The 23,373-nt window shown below is 45.0% G+C and overlaps 1 protein-coding gene across 1 annotated transcript in view; it reads left to right on the top strand.

The window, feature by feature from the left end:
- SLC25A18 (solute carrier family 25 member 18) overlaps nt 1-23,373 on the top strand; it is a 239,063-nt gene that overhangs the window by 100,050 nt on the left and 115,640 nt on the right. The window contains exon 3 of the mRNA XM_086952896.1: nt 4,993-5,115. Coding sequence (XP_086809022.1) covers nt 4,993-5,115 — 123 coding nt within the window. The remainder of the gene's footprint in view (nt 1-4,992; nt 5,116-23,373) is intronic.

A 23,373-nucleotide genomic window follows, 5' to 3' on the forward strand; every position in this document is an offset into this window, starting at 1 on the left:
TGATCCTCTTTAGGAAGCTTTTCTTTGAAGCGGTCCAAGGAGTCCCACAAGGCCCTGTCATAGCAACCTAATAAGGCTGCTGCACTGGAGACTTTTAGTGATGAAGCCGCCGAGCTGCAAACCTTACGTCCCCAAGAGTCCTGGGACCTGCTTTCCTTGCCCGGGGGAACCGATGAGGACGCCGCAACAGCATGAGTCTTCCTCGCTGGCACAATGATCACTGAGTCCGCAGGAGGGTCTGTCTTCAAGAAGACGGGGTCTGAGGAAGCCAGCTTGTATTTTTTCTGGATTCGAGCTGGTGCGGCCTTGATCGTAGCTGGCGTAAGGAAGATATCCATAACGGGTTCCAGAAGCCCGGGGACCAAGGGAAGCAATGGACGACACGCTGCCCTCTGATGCAGAGTCTCAAAGATCACCGGTGTTGCCACTTGAAGGGGCGGGAATCTTAATGTTCAGCTTCTGATCTCCTCTCTGAAGCACATCACGGTAGGTGTTGATGTCATCTATCGGAGACACTCTTGATACAGGGCTGTCCGATAGGGTAGGGGAATAATCCCTCTTCGATGATCAGGTGGAAGAAGAAGACCACGTCGGTGCCCTTCTTCTGCGTCGGAACTGTGTCTTTGTTCCCGCGCCCTGCCGTGTGTTCCTCCCGTCTAGAGGAGAACGATCTGTCATGTCTTCGTTCCCGTGATCTGCCCCTGCGTTCCTCACGCCTGGGGGAGTGCGATCTGTCCACTTCCTGCACCAACCTTTGTAGGAGTGACCTATGGATGGGACTGGCATATTCTTGCATTCGCTGAGTTGCTCCAGAATCTTTCCAGTGATGCAAGGGGAGGAGCCATCTCAGGGACAAGTGCCCAGCAGGAAAAGTCTCCCTATGTTGTGATGGAGACTGATGAGCAGGTCTGCTAGCTTCTGGGGAGGCTTTTCTCACAGAAGGATTTCTGGAGGAATGATAGGAAGAATGGTGCGACGCTGATTCCGTTACTAGAACCACTGATTCTTCTCTAGACCTCACTGAGGCGGGCCTTGACGTCGGCCGTGTGCCCCTCGATGTCGATCTCCGGTGTGATGTTGAAACCGGTCTCAACGCCTCTCTGCTCCTCGATGTCGGATCCCTTGCAGCCGAGGCCTGGACATCCCTTCGTCTTGACGTTGAACATCGACACAGCGGCGAACGCCGCCGTTCAGAATCAGAGGAAGGGGCTCTGCTCCTCGACGCCGAACGTCGCCAGGATGACAGTGGAGGGCTCTTTTTTCTCGACGCCGATCGTCGTCGTGACAACTGCGGAGAAGACCCTATCCTCGACGCCCATCGTCGCCGGTTGACGACGGCGGAGGACTCCTGCCCCTCGACTTCGATCGCTGATGAAGTGACGACGACGGAGGGGGGGAGCCTACTCTCGATGCCGAACGCCGTGCTGACGATGGCGGAGGACTTCTACTCCTCCATGCCGATCGTCAGTGGGTTGACGACGGCGGAGGGCTGATAACTCCTCGACGCCGATCGTCGCCGAGTTGACAATGGCGGAGGGCTTCTGTTCCTCGATGCCGATCGTCGCCGGGTTGACGACGGCGGAGGGTCACGATTCTCCGACATCGATGACGTACCTGAATGACAATGTCTTCTCAACGACGAAATTCTTTCTCTGTCCTTTAGAGTCCTTTTGGACAGGGTCTAGCAATGAGGACAGGTCTTAGGGTCATGGTCTTTAGGCAAACAAAGGATACAGACCTCATGAGAGTCTGACCTAGCCTTCTTTTTACCACAAGAAGGGCAGGGATCAAAAAGAGATGGCACTTTGAGTGGAAAAAAATGCCTAAATCTGTCAAAAAAAGACAGAACCTAACTTCATAAGGTGGAAGACGTCGAAGTAAGTTAAAAATCTTTTGAAAAGTGTAGATTATTTCTGACTGAAATCAGAAAGAAGTGGAGCTGTGTAACCAGGATCCTTCCTGAAGGAGCCGGAAAGAACAACTGACCTAACTGCCCCCCCCCCCCCCTAGGCATGATGAGAAGCTGGGGGTCATGACTGCCTTAAAGGCACGTTGCCAGTTTATCTCTATGTTGCTATGAGTTCGCTTTTCAGTCTTTTAGACTGTGTTTTTTGCAATGCAGCCTGGGAAGTCTATATGCTTCAGTCCTATGTGAGAGATTTCTACTGACTGCTGAGCAGCAAAACAGTTTCAAAACATGTTTGCTGTTGTTCTCTCCTGTGTCTTATTCTTGTTTTATGATATAATGGGGAGTTCTTACAGCATTATACAGCTCTCGTGTTGATAAGGCTGCAATTGCTTATATATATATATATAGGATAGCCTTTTTATATGTATAGGAAAGCCTTTTTTATTCTATGCCCTGTGATAGTGAATGGTATATTATCAGGTTTAATGACAACTTTTTGTTGTTTTATTCAACAGTGCCCTCTGTGAACCTCCAAAACCGTTTTCAGCTCTGGAAACAACTACTAACACGTATTGTGAACTTATCCCCGATATATCAACTGTTAAAAGCCAAAAACCTAAAATGAAATATTGGAAAAGTGTGGGAGATTAGCGATTTTGCAACAGTTGGGCTCCCTTGATTTATGAATATCATTTCCCATAGGAATATTGATATGTATTGATATGCAGTGGTCTAATGTATGACAGTCTATGACGAAGCCTGATATGATCGGATGTCTTCTCAATGAGAGAGATATATATTTAAAAACATTTTTTAACTGGGCTCAGTTAAATCTGTGTAAGGAATTGTCTGCAATATCATCAGCAGTACTAAATATGAATAAGAAGAAAAAAAGAAATTGAGATTTTTTTTTCATCTCAGTATTAGTCACTTATTTTATTAGATGTGGGCACAACAGAATGTATTATGAGAAGTTAATATTCTGTTAGGTTGTTAGTGGTAGGATTAAATAGCACATTTGGCTATAAATATTAAATAGCATGGTGTACAGATTTGGGAAGGGCGTTTTGTGTATATAATTGTCTAGATGGGATGGAACGTGCGATCAAAGCTATAGGGGCTATTTAACTCTGTCCTAATGTAATATATGAAATATTTGTAATTTAGCACTTTCAGTATATGTATTTAACCTTGATAACCCATCCTAATTTGCACTTAATAATTTTGTGATATATTTTTTTTAGGAAGTGTCGAATAATATATTTGATAATTATTATCTATTTGGATATATCGGCACATTAATACAATTGAATTGTGTGTTGGTTTTCATGCCCTTGTATTATACAACAAATGTCCCCCGTACAAATACGTTTTCCAGGTCTATTTTTGATTTGTCCAATCAAAATTGAGCACTTGCACTTTAAATGGTTCAGCCTCACTCACTACCGCTGTCATGTGAGCAAGACACAGGGGTGCCGAAACGTCATGAAACCGACAGGCGAATAAAAGATTGAATACCGTGAAATTGGTCCGTGCTTTGTGTATCTGTGCCAGCTGCAAGTGCGACGCGCTGAATATACTTAGGTCAGCAATATAGATATATATATATATATATATATATATATATATATATATATATATATATATATATATATATATATAGATATATAGATATATCTATATATAGATATATATATATATATATAGAGAGAGAGGGATACATATATTTGGGGCACATATGAGATTGTGTTTCCGGGGTCCCGCGCATGGGCGGGAATATTCTAGTGCTTATGACTATTGATGAGGATCCCCGGAAGAGAACTTTGACTGCAAATTTACAGCCTTTATATTTGTATTCTATCTATCTATTTATCAAACTATAAACACAGCAGAAAATAATCCTGTGTGTGTGTTGTGAATGTGTGTGTGTGTTGTGAGTGTGTGTGTTTTGTGTGTGTGTGTGTGTATATATATATATATATATATATATATATATATATATATATATATATATATATATGCTAGTCCTATGCTTAAAAACTTTGCTGTAGAAATGGTAAAAGACTTTGTTCCTTTCTATCTGGACGTGGATGGCACTGTGCTAATCCTATGTTTAAAGACTTTGATCGAAAGGCAGACATTTGAGTTGAGCAGATTTAGTGTAGCTGGTGTTGAGGGTACTCTATACAGGAGCTGTTTTCCACCTAAACTTGAGAACTACCCAGAGTTCTCTGCTTCTTTTTTGCATAATTTATGCATCACTCTATGTCTGAAAGGGATTTGTTTTGATATATTGTTTTGTGTTGTATGTACGTACCCCTGCTCCTTCCGCTGGGTTACAGAGGTAGCGTTTAACCTTTTAACATAGCCATTTGCAAACAGTCAGTTCTCTCTATCCTTAAAAAGCGATATTTTACTTTAACATTTAGTATCAATACAGTATATCTGTTAATCAGTAAACTTCAATGGTTGTTTTCTAGTTTTGGAGAAAGCATTCCTCAGAAAATAGCACAGCGGAGTATACAAAAGTACCACAGTTACTTAACAAAACTAGAATTCAAAGGGGCCACCTCGACCTAGTGAATGATATATGTTTTACAACCCACCTAGATGTCGTTCTAAGGATATTCCAGTACCCTTATTGTTGTGGATTGTTCATGACGTAAGATTGGGTTAAAAGAGAATTTTTACTTTTGACTGGTTGTACGCTTTAAACCAGAAAAGCATTATAGGCACATCACACTGTAACACTGAGTTGACGTTTGCAGCATTTTGCCTTATGCAGAAATTGGATTCACTTGGGGGTGCAAAACTTTTTTTCTGTTTTCCACAAATCAGCAAATTTCAAACATTGTTCAAAAGCAAAATGTATTTTTTCACGGTATGAGTGACCAAACACTCTGTCGACATCATCCATGTTATAGAAAGTCATATAGGGCTGGGGAAAATTGAGTTTAGGAAAATGGAGGAATTATGCTTAATTTAAAAAAGTGTATGACACAGGAAATTCGCTGGCTTGTTGTTAACATCTATCTCATTCTAATTACGTCACTAACACTACTCCCCTCATTATTTTGTTGTAGTTTGACAGCTAAGTTGATGAATGGCGGCATTGCAGGGCTGGTGGGTGTGACATGCGTGTTTCCCATTGATCTGGCCAAAACACGTCTTCAGAACCAACAGGGCCGAGTGATCTACACTGGAATGTAAGTATTCAGAGGAAGACGTACATATAGCTAAGAACAGAAAATTATGCCTTACTCCACAGTTGAACTTCATACTTATCTACCACAAATGATTGTATTAGTGTCATTTTTAGGTCTCGCCTAGCGATGCAACGCATGTGCTGCACACTTTGGCGAGATCTATTGTCATTGATTTTTCGGCGGAAGGGGGACAGAAGATGTGCTCGCGTCCGGCTCGCGCGTATTAGCATAACGCTCGCATGGCGCGCTTTCACTTTCACTCCCTCCGTCTGCTCCAGATCAAGTTTCATTCATTACCTGTGTTAAAGTCAACAAAGGCTACATCTAAGACAGCCAGTCTCGGGCAGGATACCTCTTTTTTCCAGCTGCCTAATTAAATGTAAGTACTTTATTTTATCCGAGGGTTTAAACTTTCAGCGTTGCCTTTTAGTAATTGAAATTGCATGCACAGCCAGGTGACTGCTGATGCCAGAGAGGAGATGGGCCTGCTGTCATTCTTTGCTGTAGCGTCTAAGTCAAAGGTACAGAGACATCATCATTCCCCTACCTACTTGGTTACGAGGCAGACTCTGGCCTTAAGCTCTTTAACAATATTAGGGCTTTGGCATGCTGCTTGGGCCTTCCCACATAAGTCGCACTAACAGTTTCGCCCATCCGTTACTATGGTGCTTCCAACATCACCATCATGTTCTGCCTGCCCAGGGAACCCTTCAAGCTTTTCGTGGTCAAGGGCGCGGTCCTTGAACACCATATGGACAACAGGGGCACCGTGCAGTAGTCCTGCGCCCCATCTGCTGCAGCATTAAAGCCTCTGTAGTGTGTCCTTAAAGGCACTCAGCAACCTGGAGATAACTTTGGACTAGTGAGTCTACGGAATTACGCCCTATTCTTTCCAACAGAGATACAGGTATAATACGATACATACAGTTCATGGTGCGTCAGCATAAAACATAACAATATAGCATTGAGGCATCAGGAGGTCCCCAAACATGGATATAGTTGATTAAACTGTGTCCCCCAGGTACTACCGTCACCAATCTCTTCCACCCTCCGTCCATCACAACTCTACTCCAGTTCCACCCCACCTTCACGGAAAGAGCACCAAGTGCCCCAAATCTGCTCCCATTTTTGGACGCAGCCCCTGCCCTGCACGGTGCTTACACTGTAACCTTACACCCTGCTACCATAGAGTGGATGTTAAGGAACCGAATAATTCACAATACCAAATTGTAACACCTTGATACTGAGCGCACACCAAATCAGTGTTTATATATAGTCACGTTGATCAGTATTTCACTGTGAGTTTTCAAGAAGAACATTTTTTTTATTGAGAATGAAGTATACAGCGTACCACAAGTCTTGGTTGACAGTTAATGGGTTACGTTATTAACAGTCCCTCAAATCTTGTTAAAAGCACATTTCATATGTTGCTCTGGCAGCTGACTAGCGTGTTCGCCTTTTTACGACTTTTTCAAGGCTGCAGTGCTCCAACGAATTAGTGATCAGAATACTTATACAATTGTTTATCCCAATATGCATATTGTCGGTGTTTGTGGTTTAGTATTTGTCCAAAGTGGAAATGAACATTCTTATGCCCCTCCAAACAAAGAAAGAAATATGATTGCACCACATAATTCGTCAATAAATTGCGTTCCTACAAAGTGCAGTATCTTATTGGCCATACACTAAGTAGAAGAGTGATGACAGAAACCTGATGTGAATTTATACCCTGTATGTGCCCCAGAAACCGTTGCGAAAAAGGGGCCTGCATAAATGGAAGCATTATTGAAAAGACAAAGTAATCCACGAGTACCCTGGAGACTGTCGCAAAAAAATAAGAAAGACATTCCTGCAAGAACAAAGTAATGCCTCTGCAACAAACTTAATTAGAGAGTATCCGTAAAGGAGGATGTAGGTTTCTCCAGGAACTTTAACAATTTCTTATTCGGAAGTCAGAAAAAACTACTTGATTGTGTGCCCATACCAGAAGACTAGAAATTACTACGAAATCAAAATTTACCATTATTAAACGCATGAATATTGTGATCAGAGTTTGGTCTAATGTGCCTTTGTAAACCAACACCTTGTGGAAAATATCGAAAAAACAAACCTTATTCTGAGTAAAACAGAAGTTGAGTAGTTGCTTTGAAGTACATATCAGAGATATGGTAGTAACCACTGGTAGTAACCACTGTACTGATCACCACATAGCATTTGGTCGGTCGTTTTGTTATTATAATAGTATCAGTTGGCGAATAAATAAGCCGGGACTGTAACGAAAAGACAAGTTACACATTGTGCTAATTATGTCTAAATATGTGATGTATTTGTGACGCAGCGAAATATCAATAGTCAACAAAATGACTATTTTACTGACTGGGGGTGTCCGTGTTCGACCTGTCAATCGGATGAAGTCTCGAGGCCGTGTTTTACTGCAAAAGCTAAAGTAGGGTGGTGTTTGGAAATGAAAAACGAACTAACCAGCTAAGCGGACAGAACTAGAACCACGCATTTGCAATGCAGCAGGTCTCGCATTTGCGAAAGTTTAAGCTATTGGCATTGTAAATGACGATGCCTTTTTGATCTGTTTTGAAAACCAACATTTAAATAAATGGCATTATCATTTACAATGCCAATAGCTTAAACTCTCGCAAATGCGAGACCTATTGCATTGCAAATGCGTGTTACTCATGTTCTTTACTTATGGCTTCCCATTCCTAGAATGACCCCTGCTGCAGGAGGTCTTTGGACTAGTTCAACCCAGGCATATTCCTCGATTTGTGATCCCTGGTTAAAACGTTCTTGCTAGAGCTATATTGATATACATATTTTTTTAATCATTTGTTTATACTGCTACTTTATAATTTGAAGCAGAATAAACTCAAAATGAGCAGAAAAACCACATCAAATATCTCACGCAGTTCAGCAATATATGGATGTTGTGATGTGTTTTCAGACTCACAACTAAGGCATGTTATAATGTTGGACATAGGCGGATGGTTTGGTGAGGTGGTTGGTAGAGAATTGAATGGGAAAGTGATACTGGGTCTACAAGTAGACATTCTACTCCTCTAAAATCTCCCTTAATAGATACACCCTTAACACCCTTCTGCCAGCTCCTCCACTGTCCACATTAGCCATCCCATCTGCATAGCTCTGCCCAGTGCATGTCCTTTCATTATCTCCTCTCGTGAGCACAACCCGTCTCTTATCATTCAGTGCTCCTTCTGCTCATCACACTATATCCCCTTAGGTCTTCAGATCTTTACATTTCTGGCAGTTACCTTTAGCATTCTTTGTCTTTATTGTGAAGGAATATATCTATAGCACACATCTTACTGTTACTTACTGTTATTTACCTCTGAGGCACTCAGCTTGTCCCTGCCACATCGTATCCCACAGCGCAGCAGATTACATGCTGACGCTGGGGAAACACTGAGCACTGCCGCCATACTGGGTGGGGGAAAGGGTGGCGGTCGAGTTGTTGGCCGCTTCCCGCCCTCCTCTACACCGGATACAAGGAAGATGTTTCCCCGTCCGCGCAGCGGGCGGGCGCAGCGGGCGCGCTGGCGGCGTGCCGAAGGCCGCGCCAGGACCGGGCCGAGGGCCAGAACCCCTGGATCAGATGGGATAGCCTGTTACACATCTTATTCTGGCAATGATCTGTTACATCTTAGGTCAGTCCCTTGTAACATCTGCCCTCGATATAACCCGGAGAACATCCCCCAAACCGGAATCACCATATGTCCCGGTTGTATGTCTCCTTTACCGTTCATCACTAATATAGCTCGATCCAAACAAGGTTCAAATAACAATATGAGAAATAACGCTATCGCACTCATTAATGTCAGATCTTTAGGAAAACACAGGCAGGAAATTCATGATCTAATTGTAGATAATAATATAGATATGCTATTTGTTACCGAAACATGGATGGATGCAGAATCTGACCCATACTTGGTAATTGCTATCCCACACGGATATACAATACACCGACTTGATAGACAGAGTAAGAAAGGAGGAAGACTAGCGGTTATCACGAGACACTGCTTCTCAGTTAGAATATTTCCCATTTCGTCCAAATGCTGTGAAGCGTTTCAATTTGCCATTAGGATGACGCCTTCATACAGCCTTAAGGGAGTACTGATGTACAGACCGCCCGGCCCACGCTCTGCCTTCCTGGACAATCTTAACTCATTGATTGAATCCTTGGTGACTGAGGATTCTATTGTTAGTTCTGGGAGATCTAAACTTTCATTTAGAGAAACATGAGGATTTCGGACTCCCAAGCATTAATTGGAGACCTAGCAAGTTTGGGATTAGTTCAGCTTGTTAACGGCCCAACACATGAGGCTGGCCATACGCTGGACTGTATCTTTTCTAATATACAGGGAATTACCGTTATGGACACTCTACCTTAAACTTGGTCTGACCATTTTGTCATTCTTTGCACCCTACCTATCAGTGCTTTTCTCCCAAGGAAAAAGATATATAACACTCAAGAACCTTTTAGAGTATGGAAAGACATCGACAATGTAGCCTTGGCCGAGCTGTTAATTAAGTCATGCCCTGTTATATCTGCGGACCCCAATCTAGCCGCCAAACAATTTACTGAGTGGATAGGGAATGCTATGAACCTACTAGTTCCATTTAAGACCATATCTAGTAACAGAAAGACACCATCGTCCCCCTGGTTCACAGAAGAACTCAGAAAAAAAAAACAAGAATGCCGAAGGCATGAAAGGCATTGGCGAAGATCCTACGATCAAAATAGTAAAACCCGATATAAAGACACTCAGCTCATTTATAAAAAATTGATCACTGAATCTAAAAAGAAGTTTTTCGAGGATCAAATTGATTCCTCTAAAAACTCGAGTAAACAACTATTCGAGGTGGTGAAGCAATTGGCTGGGAAGCTTATAGATACGGCCTCCTCTCCATCGCAGGCCCTGTGTGATTCCTTGGCTGATTTATTTTTCACCAAAGTCAATGATATTTATTCTGAGTTCTCAACTAATGATACTTCTGCATCACTAGTCATCCAAACTAGCCCACCTACTTGCTCACTGTCCCAATTCAAAGAAGTAGAGGAGAACCAAATCAGGGATATCATGAGATCCATAAAGACGGGCTCTGCCCTAGATCCCTGCCCCCCTAAAGTCTATCTACCAGTGATTGATATTGTCTGTACCACCATCACGCAAGTGAGCAATACAATCCTCAGGTCAGGGAGATACCCGAACATGCTAAAAAACACTCTTTTAAAACCACTCCTTAAAAAAAACATCTTTAGACAAAGAGTTGTTGAAAAACTATAGACCTATCGCAAGCCTCCCATTGCTCGCCAAAGTGCTTGAAAGGGTAATGAACACTCAGCTTGCTGATTATCTGGAGCAAAATAAACTGCTGGATGACACGCAGTTCGGGTTCCGGAAGCTCCACGGCACTGAGACGGCTCTTATCAAAGCTGCAGATGACATTAGAACAATCAGGGATCATGGAGGGACAGCCGTCCTTATAATGCTGGACTTATCGGCCGCCTTCGACACGGTCAATCATTCCATTCTGATTGACCGTGTCGGAAATTTGGGCATCCGATCCAGCGCCAAGGAACTGCTTACCTCGTTTCTATCGAGCAGAACTCAAGCAGTCACGCTGGGACCTTTTAAGTCACCAGAGCTTGCATTACCTTGTGGAGTTCCCCAGGGCTCATCGCTAAGTCCAACACTGTTTAATATCTACGTGTTGGACTTGGCGAGAGTGATTAAATCCTATCACATGAGCCTTACCTCCTATGCTGATGACACCCAGCTGGTGCTCGCTATCAATAATGATGGGGATCAGGTAGCGGCACTGTTTCAAGAGGGTATGCTGGCCATTAAAAACTGGATGCAGGCCAACTGCTTGAGGCTAAACTCTGAAAAGACGGAGGTGGTTATCTTCGGTAAGATCACTCCGCAATGGTCCCCTGAATGGTGGCCTACATCGCTGGGAACTCTACCTACACCGTCAGTTAAGGTTAGAAACCTAGGTATAATTTTTGATGATAAACTTAGTTTTGCAGCACATGCCAACCAGACAGTAGCCAACGCCTATCACAAACTCAAACTAATTTGGAAAATAATCCCATTTCTTTCTGATAGTGCGGGAAAAACAGTGGTTAGCACTCTTGTGCTCTCCTCCTTGGACTACTGTAACGGTTTATTCGCCAATGCACAATCCAGGGTAATTTCTAAACTTCAAATGATCCAAAATGCGGCTGCCAGATTACTATCAAGGACTCCAAAATTTAAATCAGTAGTCACATAATTAGGAGCTACCACTGGCTGACAATTAAAAACCGCATTAAATTCAAATCACTCTGTTTAACTTTTAAAGCTGCTCATAATTTGGGCCCAAGATTCTTGCAAGAGCAGCTTTCCATCTACTGCCCGACCAGACAACTGAGATCGATGCAACTACAACAGTTGGCAGTACCCCGCACCAGAACGGTTACCTGGGGAGACAGGCTTTTCACAGTGTCTGCAGCCAGACTCTGGAACTCGCTCCCGTTAACCATTCGAATGGCACAATCCCTGCTCCAGTTTAGGAAACTGGTGAAGACATGGTTGTTTAACCAGTAATTATTCTCTTGCCTCAATGTTTCTATCACCCAGAGACTCGTCATAGTAATCTTAGCGCCAAGACGCCCACGGGCAAACGTATGCGCTCTACAAGTTGTAAAAAAAAAAAAATACTTTTAGGCTTGCTGCCTAAGGAAGGCTAATCAGCAGATCAACCTGTGGGAGGGGGTTTCACACCCTCTTCACGGACATGCTTTTCTTCTGGGTCTCCTGAGAGCAGAGGCTCACACTAGGAGGTAAGACAGTGTCACTGGTGGCATTATGGTAGAAACCAGTCGGCAAGTACACCAGAAGCTGGTAGATTTTCAGGGGGCACCTCTAAGGTGACCTCTGGGTGCATGCATTGGTAAATCCAACACTGGCATCATAGTTGGTTTACCAATATGAGATGTTTTGATACCAAACATCAATATTTCCAGTGAAGCCATCATGTAGATGGGAAACTCGCTGTCACCAGTTATCCAGTACGTCTTAAGATGGCTTTCCTGGTCACTTGTTTTGGCAGTAATAGGACTTACCAGCACAGGGGCATATCTGCTCATCCAGGTATGCTCTCACATGTAATATTAAGCACCCTGCCTTAGGGCTATGAGGCCTGCTGTAGAGGTGATTCTCAAATATAACATGCAATGGTAGGGGACATGGCACACAGGGATGTGTGACACGCATGTTTTCACTTTTGTCTGCACCAAGACACTCAGCCTGCGATGGCATCCCTGAATGTGCTTGGTATGGAGTCCCTTAGGGCGACACAATTCGTGCTGCAGCCCTTTGGGACCTTCTGTAGTACCTCAGGCCCTGGGTACCAGGGTACCCTTTACTAGGGATTTGCAGAGAGTGCTAAAGGTTTTGCCAATTGGGGGAACAATTGTACAGTTTTGAGAAAGTGCTCTGGCACTGGGGTCATGGATATCAGGAACCCAGTGCACTTTCAGCCGAAATCACACAATTTACCAGGCAAAAAGTGCAGGTGACCATGTAAAAAAGAGGCACTCTTTAAGATGTACATATATAATCCAATATGCTATCTCCATACACACAACCCAATCTGAAAGAGGTATATCATCCTTCCTAACCGTTCTCACTACCAGTCACAGGCATTTCCATATGCATGCACTCCGGAAACTAACATAAACATCAGAACTCATTATGAAATCACAATAAACCATTCAATCTGTGCAGTCACAATATATGCGCCACATCCTGCATGAAAGTTCATTGCCAGCCTGCCTCACAATTTCGAAATTAACACAGACATCAGAACCTATACACACGACAGCACAGCATGCAGCAAATGTGTGCAATAATCCTACAGGCGCCCTACTTTCCAGGAGACATCCTTCCACACCAAGAATATCAAGAAGCACATGGGTGAACTGAAGAAACTCTGTACTAACATGATGCATCTCCAACAGCTCAACACATGCAATAATCCAATGCATACATTAACTTCTCAATCACAAGCTTAGTGTACACTTTGCACCGAAGGACTATCCGTTCCCTGTTCAGCATATATCTAAACTTATAAACTGAGCAACAATAAGATTGCAATAATAAATATTACCCTTTGGATCAAGTTTCCTTCTTTTCGCTGTACAATTCAACAGTTCTACAAATCCCCCATTGCGTAAACAGACAAAAACTCAGGATTACTCATAGTCCTTCTTCTCTCTTCAGTAATATAATTCATGTATGTATTCTTTCCACAGTCTCTTTTCATGTACAATTAACAGCCCCTATCAATCTTAGCTTATGTTTTCAGCTTTTCCCTCTTTCATGCACTGAAGAGATCTCGAGCTAGGAATTCATCGGATGCTGTTGATGAGTCGTTAGCCTGACATGCTTCCCTGTTCAGTCTCTTGGTGCACTAATACTTGCTTGCACACTCTATAATGGGTTATGACAAACACCATGGACCTTAACATTGACCACTCGTGTCCTCCTGCACATGGCCCTATGCCCTGCCTCACTCTCCATGCATCTGTTGTGCACCTGAGTATCTAGTCCATTTTATAGTTTGCACTTGGCCCTTCAAAACTAGTGAAAGACAAACAACGGCTGTTTTTGCCTCTCATTGTCCTATCTTTTTGAAAGTCCATTGGCCATATCAAAAATATGGAGCAAATTGGAAAGTAAAATAGCCTTTCCATTCCTGAGAACTTGCAGAGGACTAGGGCAGCCGTGGCCGCTGCAGGTAAGAGCAGTGGGGCCAGGTGAGGAGGGATTTCGAGAGACGACCACGAATGAAAAATAATTATTTATTTCATTTCCCTTTGTGGTCGTCTCTCGTAATCCCCCCTCACCTGGCCCCACCGCTCTTACCTGCAGTGGCCGCGGCTGGGTAAGGGAGCTCACAAAGTCTTCAAGAGACCACTGTGCTTTGAATTTCAGTTTTCCAGTCATATCTGGTCTGGACCTCAAAATACCTAATACAAAATCTTTTTACTTCCAGCAACTCCTTTTGCTGCATCCTACCTATTCTTTGGGAACTGCAGTGCCCCATACACTGCTCAACGTTTTCCAGCTCCTCTTGCTCAGTCGCTGTCTTCTCACTAATCAAACCCAATCACAGTAACTGCTTTAAATGTTCAGCAGACATCTGTCCTGTGCCCACCGACTGCCACTGCTCCTTGGAGTTCATGTGGTGTAGATCAGTAAGACTCAAAATTGCTGAGTAGTAAGGCACTGGAAGTCTTCCAATTCTCTGCGCATCCCCCTGTCTGGGTGCCTCCTGCTCGACGGGCATGCTGATGCAATGTGCCATTGAGTTTCAGTGTTGTAGGAAATAAACTACATATTCCTGTTCTTTGGACCATCCTTCATTTCAAAGCACATCTCATCCTCTCACAGGGACAGCTCAACTGCTGCTTTAAAGCATATCTACATAACCACTGTACGGGGTTTAAAAAAAAACATTATTAGCTGCAATTAGTTACATCATTAAGGAAAGTTCAAGGATGAGACAGGGGCGAGTCATGTACTACATCATTATTCACTCTCAGCATTCCGGACACCAGGCCAGACATACAGTGAATAAGGACACACAGTTTTCTACAGTTTGTTTTAATGAGTTCTTTGAGCTTTTCAAGGAGTCTCCCAACCCTGCCATTCGGCCTAGTTGATTCAAAGCAACCATGGGAATCCTGCTCTTTTTCCCCCAAAACACTTGTACCTGTTTGTGTTTAATTAGCTGAAAATCTCCCTACCCTCCCACAACCCATGCGATCTCCTTCAATAAGGATCTTGCCAACCACACTCCCAACCTCTGCTCACGGCAATCCTCTCTCAACCACACTCCCAACCTCTGCTCACGGCAATCCTCTCTCTTCCATCCATGTTCTACTTGACCTCTCGACAGTATTCACCAAGGTCACCCATTATGCCATCCACAAGAGCTACACTGCACTTCACTAGTGCAGCACTCAACTTGTTCTACTTGTAAGGTTAGGCTGTATTTTCTGGTGGTACTGAAAGCCTTCTAACCATCTCCCAGGGGAAGGATAGTTGTTTACGGACAACACCACGGCCATGCAGTACTGCAACAAACAAGGTGGGGTGGGGTCGTGGACCCTTTATCAGGCAGCCCAGCACCTCTGGACTTGGCTGGAACAACAGGGCATATCCCTGGTGACTCAACACCTGGCTGGATCTCTGAACGCAAGGGCAGACTAACTCAGCGGTCGGTGCCTAGCGGACCACGAATGGCGTCTCCATCCGGAGAAGGTCTATTTCAGCAGTGGGAGAGCCTTGGTTAGATTTATTCACCTCTGAAGAGAACGCAATGTCAGCAGTTCTGCATGTTGGAGTTTTCAAGGCGGCTCTTGCTCAGCAACGCTTTTCTTCTCAAGTGGAGCACAGGCCTCCTGTACGCCATTCCACGCCTGTCCAGAGTGCTCAAGAAGATCAGGAGCAACCAGGCCTCAGTTATCCTTGTGGCTCAGGACTGGGCACGGAGAGTTTGCTATTATCAAGCTTCTGTAGATGAGCATTGAACCAATTCTGGCAGCCAGGCATCCCTTCACAAGTTGGTATACGCCTGCCGATGGCAAAAAAAATCTTAATATTGTACAGAACAGGCTGTTGATTCCCGGTCTGCCTCCCTCTATGAGATTCTTCTTTTTATTCTTTCTTTGGGCCAGCAAGGCTCTGTTCTGGGCACTCTGAAGGTTTACCTTCCAGCCCTTTCTGCTTTTCTTTGGTTGCCAAATCAACTGTCACTTTTTTAACCTCCTGTTGTACGTAGGTTCTTGAAGGGGCTCACACACCCAAACCCCCATGTGTATTGCTTTGTATAAACTTGTATAATAATTGTTTAGAAAAATATAGATATTCATTAGTTCTGGTCAACAAATGTACTTATTACTGATAGTTACATTCTTCTATGTTTTTAACACGTATATAAGTGACTGCATTAATAAGTAAAATTTTTATCATAACTATTTATCTACAATTGCTTCACTATTGAATTACAAAATAAACTATATATTTATTACTTTGCTTCTAATTCAGCATATCCAATGCACTACCCTATTTCTCACCCTATACCACTCTCAATATATCCTCTATCTCAACTCTGACTCATCTCAAACAACCTCTACTTCCCTTTAAAATGCCCTACCTTATTTCTCACCCTTAACCACTCTCAATATATCCTCTACCTCAACCTCAACCTCAACCTCAAATTATCTCAAAACCTATTTCTACTACTCTTTCCAATGCACTAACCTATTTCTCACCCTATACTTCTATTAATATATCCTCATCGGCTCTGGGGGTTGGAGCTTTTGGGAGGTTCCGGTCGCTTGGTGGAGGTCGGGTGGTTTAGGCGGGCTTGTGGCGGCAGGGCGGCTGGTCTCTACCCTCCCCCTCCTTGGTGCCCCTGGGGTCGCCCTGAATCCGGCGGGCTTTGCGAGCCTGTTCTTGGCCCCTTCCCGTCCCGGTGTGGGGCTCCTCTGCAGGCGCCAGGCGAGTTGGATTGGACCTACGGTCACCCGGTATTGCTGCCCGACCCTGCCGATGTGGATGCCTCTACCCTTGACGCCGGCATGCAGTGGCTCCCCCGACAGCACACTTACCTGGGACGTCTGAAATAGCTTCCGGACTTTTGTACTGCCTGATCCCTTTATGGCTCCTGGCTCCTGATTACTCACCGGCCTGCTGTACTACCTGATCCTTCCATGGCTCCGGTTCGCGCTACACGTCCTTTGCGCAGTATTCTTCCTGGCCTTCCCTCCTGCCACTATTGCTCCAGTGTGGGGCTCTCCTTTGGATGGCTCATTGACTCCTGCTTCTCTCTGGGCGTCACTGGCGGCTGTTGTTCACATACCACCTGCCTTCTATTGCTCTCACTCGGCCCCATAGTTGATACAACTGAGCCTTGGGTCCACAGTCCACCCTGCATTGCTGCAACTGTCTGGTCCGTCCCGCTCGATCCTCAGTACACCGTGCCTGCTGGCCTGCGTCGCATCTGCCCTCGCTCCGTTTTGCGACAATGGTGAAATAGGATCCTAAGCAGACTAAGCTCCAGTTTGACAAGACACTGGGAGCCGCTGCAGACGCCCCGATGGATCAGGCCGCCGACGCCACTCTCCCTCCTGAAGCAGATGGCTCGGCCTCCCTGGCCACGGCAATGATGGTCGAAATAAGAGCGGGGTCAAAGCTCTGGACGCCCGGTTCGACGATCTTGACAGGAAGCTGGCCGACATGGAATACGAAAATCCAGGGCCATGACCGAAGGCTGGACCTGGTGGAGTCCAGAGTATCTGACCTTGAAGACGGGGCATCCTCCTCTCTGAAATGGCTGGAACAGGTGGAGAAGATTCTTAAAGAGGTGGCCATCAAGAACGAAGATTTGGAGGCCAGGGGCACCGCAACAACATACGCATACTGGGTGTTCCGGAGACAAAAGCTACTGGTCGCATGGACTCGTTCGTTGAACAGCTGCTTTCCGATCTATATGGCAGAGAGTCCTTTACCCAGGGCTTTGTGGTAGAGTGCGCTCATAGATCGTTGGGCCCTTGTCCCAGACCTGGCTTACCTCCCAGACCCATCATCGCTAGGCTCATGAACTTTAGGGATAGGGATACTGCCCTACGCAATGCTCGTGAGATGGGAGCGGTCCAGTGGCGGGGGAACTGGTTATCGTTCTTTACAGATTTCACCATCATGGTACAGGAGGCCAGGCGTAAGTTTCAGAGTGTTAAGGCGATGCTTAAGAACTTGGGGCTCTGCTATGGAATGTTATATCCAGCCCGTCTCAAGGTGGACATCAATGGTAGATCACGGATTTTCGACACCCCAAACGAAGCGCAGGAGTTCTTCCGAGACTACATTGTCTGTAAAAAGCTGGAACGCATCTGGCGCTCCAACTACAAAGATACAGACAAGGTCAGATTGAAAGCTTCCCAAAGGGTTTACAAAGATCTCATAAGGTAGGCTAAGAGTGTTTATTTCACTGATCGGATCGAGAGGGCAAATAATTCATCTAGGGAACTCTTTGATACCGTTGCTGGCTTGGCTACTTCCAAGCCAGTGATTGTTTCTCCAAGCCTTGAACTTTGTGAGTCTTTAGCTGAGTTCTTTCGCAACAAGGTGCAAGCTATCTTCACCACTCTTGAGCCACAGGTAGCCTCAAGTCTACTTGATGGCTCACATAGGACTCCAGTGAGTATCCCTCAGGAAGAGAATTTTTTGGCGTTTGAGCCAGTACGTACTGCAGACATTCTTAGTCTGCTGCACGCAACTAAATCAGGTTCCCCCCCTTGACCCCTGCCCAGCGTCAGTAGCTAAGTTGGCAGCCCTCCCATTCGCAGACACCCTAGCCGTGCTGTTCAACCAGATGTTTGATGTGGATGATTTTCCCACATGCTGGAAACGGGACTCCATTTTTCCCCTGCTTAAGAAGCCCTCATTGGATATCACTGATCCAAACAGTAACAAGGCCATTGCTAGGCTGCCGCTTCCTTCTAAACTAATTGAGAAGGCCATGAATTTCCAGCTGTGTGCCTTTCTGCGCTCGTCACAGGGCCTGGACTCAGCCCAACACGGGTTCAGGAAAGGCCACAGTACTGAGACCGCCCTGATTAAATCCACGGAGGAGGTCAGGAAGGCTCTGGATGCAGGAGGCCAAGCGGTGCTGGTCCTTCTCAATTTATCCGCAGCTTTCGATACGGTCCACCAGAATATGTTGGTGGACCATTTAGAGGACTGTGGGATTCAGGGGAGGGCACTGAGTATCCTGAAAGCTTTCCTGAGGAACAGGGTTCAGGTGGTGGCAATGGGAGACTTTGAGTCCAAACCATTTCCCGGTGGACCTCCAGCTACATATTCCTCGGACAGGTGGCTTTGAGAGACAGTGGCGATTCCCCGGACGCGCCTTGATGGAGTCTGTTTTTAACGAAGAAATTCGACAGGCAATCGAAGACTATTTCGACTTAAACACTGGTTCTGTTGACACATGGGCGGTCTTATGGGAGGGATTCAAGGCCTACATCAGAGGAGTTTTGTATCTTGAAGCATGCTGGTGTCTTGCGCGATCTGCGCTCTACGCTGGGCCGTATCGAAAGGGACATTGCTGCTATCGACTGCGAGATGCTTGACTCTCCCTCTGAATCCTTGACTGCGCGCAGGCTTGAACTGTGCATGGAGTTTAGAGATGCAGCTGATAGGGAGCTATTGTTCCTCAATAAACACTGCGTAGCTCGACGATATGGTGAGGGTGAGCGCCCGTGTAGGCTCCTAGTGAATACCTGGATTACAAAATCCTGGCCAAAGTCATAGCCATTTGATTATCGTTGTTGATGGACTTCATTATATCCCCAGTGCAGGTCGGCTTCGCACTTCACAGGTCCACCTCTCAATCTTCGGACGTTATTTACTGTATTACATCGGATCGAGCCCTCCACCCCGGCTGCCGCTATTCTGCTTGACGCTGAAAAGGCGTTCGACTCTCTCGAATGGCCCTTTTTCCTTTCAATCATGCGCCGTATGGGCATGCAGGAGTGTTTTGTCGCAACAGTTGCGTTATTATATACTAAGCCCACGGCCCGTCTTCGCTTCAATGGCACTCTGTCAGATCCTTTCCCTTTATCACGCAGTACACGGCAGGGCTGTCCTTTGTCCCCTCTTCTTTTTATTTTGGCCATGGATCCCTTAGCCCGGCAATTTCAGGAAAACCACTTGCAGCATGGCCTACAATTCCGTACGAGCCCTCTGTTACTGTCAATGTATGCAGACGACACTGTACTTTACGTTCGTATGCCCCAAGTTAATCTGTCCCCCCTAATTCGGGAAATCATCCGTTTTGGTGAGTTCTCCGGCCTCCTCATTAATTGGCATAAATCCGTTATTTTCCCCCTCACTGCTAGCACCACACCCTGGCAGTGTGAATTTCCGTTGGAATGTTGCGATGATTCAGTCAAATATCTCGGGGTCCATATTCATCTTGACACCAACTCGATTATCCGCCTTAACTATGGCAGCGCTATTGGTTCGCTGAAGGCGCAGGTGGCTCAGTCTGCCTTTGTCCATGGCGGGCAGAATTGCCATTATTAAGATAGTAGTTCTTCCCCTCTTTCTGTATTATTTTACCTTTATTCCCATCCCCCTCACCAAGACTTTTTTCTCACAACTTCGTTCCATACTCTTACGCCTGGTTTGGGGGGATAAGACGCCCCGGGTCAGCTGAAGAATCCTGACTTTGCCAACCGGACAGAGGTGGACTCGGTGTCCCGGATTTCTATTTATTTTACATAGTTGCGCAGTGTTGTTATGCGTACGCTTGGTTCCACCTGGATGCACGCATCCCATATTTAAAGCCGGAGGCCGATCTAGTACTTCCACGACAGCTTCTTACACTCTTCCCTCTGGTTTCCCCCGAGATTTCCAGACGGTATCCACCACGTGCTGGGCTTGGAATGAACTGTGCCGACTTTTGGGGCTGGACTCCTTATATTCCCTCCCCTTACCCTGTCCTAACCCCTCTCTTCTTCCGATCACTGGGGAAACTCTGGTCAAGCGCACTTTGGAGAAATTTCACATACAATCACTTGGAGACTTATTCCCTGACAGGCATACCTTTTCGCTGACGGAAGAAGCCCGTTTCAGTGAGCGTTCTTTCATGGACACGTTTATTCTGACTCGGATACGCTCGGCCCTTAGGGACGGTTTCGTGTCCTTTCCTGTTGCCCCGGTTGAAACCCCTCCCCTCACCCTATTGATTCAGAATCCGGACAGTGCACATCTAATATCCAAGCTTTACAGACTGTGCGGCTCACTTATACCCTTAGATGACTCCAGAATCCGAGCTGCTTGGGAGGCGGACCTGGGGGGTCCGATCGTTGACGACCAGTGAGAGCATTGCTGTAGAGCCACAAGTGACGTCTCATTGAATTGCCGACACAAATTATCACATTTTAAATTCCTTCGCCGGATGTATTTCACTCCCGCCCGTGCGCATAGGATTGACAACTCCCGGCCCCACCATTGTCTGAAATGTCTAGCGCCCTTTGCTGACTTTGTGCACCTTACTTGGGCCTGCCCTAAGATCCACCAGTATTGGCTGAGTGTCCATTCCACATTGGGAGATATATTATCCATGCAACTTCTACCTACCCCTGAGATAGCACTTTTAGGACATGTGGCGAACTTCCTTAAGAAGATTCGCAAACTGGCCGCGCTGGGTTTCCTATTGGCCAAACGAGAGTTTGCACTGTGTTGTAGGGCAGCAAACGTGCCCCCACGTTGCACTCTTGGTTGAAGAGCCTAGCCTTGACGCCCTCTGGGGCTAAGTTGCGCGATATAAATCCAGCTTCATTCATTCATTCATTCAACGTACCCTGCTTCCCTGCTCCTCCAGGCTTATTAATATCTGGGGCCCATATAGAGACTACATTTCCAGGCGTCAGGTGGCGCATGATTCGCAGGTGCAGGCTGGCATTACCCCCGAGGGTGTGGGGTAGGTGCTCGCTGCCATGGTGATCTGTTGGCGGGGTGGTTGATTGAATGCCATGTACATTGGATTATTTGTTATTGTTTTTTGAATATGTACTTTTGTTTTGGTCACAGAACATTATTTCCTGTCAATTTTTATGTATCTCTGATTTGGTTTGATGTGTCCAATTATTCTCCGCAACTGTTGATCCATCCGACTGCATTGTATCTTTATCGTCATGTCTTTATTGCAAAACTGGAAAAATAAAGATGTAAAAAAATTAATATATCCTCATATTCATCCCAAACCCCACACCACTACTGTGATCCCCAAAATAACCCTCTCTACACTGTTTTCTACGCTAGCCCTCCTTGCACCATGTCATACCTCTTACTATTCAGATCACCCAAACTAGCCTTTCTTAACCCTTCTCTCGGACTGTTCCCCCTCCACCTCCCATTTATTCATCCCAAACCTAATCCTATTGCTATGGGATAGAAAATAAATAATAATTATTACATTCTAAATCCTTCCATTTTCTATCCCTCCACTATCCTTCTCAATCTAAATAACTGATTAACATATCCACCATTCAAATTACTTTCATATTTCACTATACTAATTCACCACTAATCCTTTATGGGTTCTGGAGTAGCGTGTTACTTGCCGAAAAAGCTCTTCAACACCTCATCTGGGATTGCAAGCGCTATATTAATGCAAACCATTTCCCTCTTCTATCCCTCCCAATCCAAAAACTGACTAACATATCCACCACTCAAATTACTTTCATATTTCACCATACTAATTTACCACTAACCCTTTAAGGGTTCCAGAGTAGCATGCTACTCGCTGAAAAAGCACTTCAACACCCCATCAGCAGTACCAAGCGCTATATGAAATTACAATAAAATATCCAAATTTACTGTGTACAATTCGATGTGCAGTGTTTCTGGTCAAAATGCTTTCTACAGAAATAAAAATTGAAAATACAAAGAGATGATGCTAAAGCCACATGCTTGTGACAATAGAAATAAGAGCCTAGTACGAGGCGCATATGATGGACATGAACTACCTTCACCCTATTAACTCTGCAGGCAGGATAAAGGTGCTACCTTACTCCTCCTTAACTGACTTGAGGTTGATCTATCTGGATTTGTGGCTCCTCATGCATAGGTTAGGTCTCACAAAGATCGCTTCTTGAACGCTTTCTGTCTTTAGGTTACCAGTCATTCTGAGACTAACTTTGCGAGTTCGCAAGAGAAAGCTAGCTGGATGGTGTCTATTAGTAAATGAACCAGTGCTCTCTGGACTTCTCCTATCGGGGAAGTGCTAGGGTTTTCAGTAGACTGGATAAATGAACACCTTGTACACAAAATATCAACAGGTAGAAATTCCATGGCAATACATTAAATTACATTGTATAGATACAAAAGGTAGATTATATTGTTAATGTTTAAATGTTGAGTCTCAGAGAATGGGTTTTATATGCCACACCTGTGCATTCACCTTTTCTATTGTTCTGGCATAACATCGACTACCTGGAGTGAATCATTTTGAGCATTATTATGAAATACAATAATAATCAGAAAGCTTACTAACAATAGCCTCTTTGACAGCTGTGTTAGTTTTGCCTGCAAGTTGCTGCTAGCCCCAAGGACAGGTGAGAAGCCTCAAACAAAGGCAGCTCGTGGGTTTTGTTGTCTG

The sequence above is a fragment of the Lissotriton vulgaris genome, chromosome 1_2 (assembly GCF_964263255.1).
Source record: "Lissotriton vulgaris chromosome 1_2, aLisVul1.2, whole genome shotgun sequence".
NCBI lineage: Eukaryota > Metazoa > Chordata > Amphibia > Caudata > Salamandridae > Lissotriton > Lissotriton vulgaris.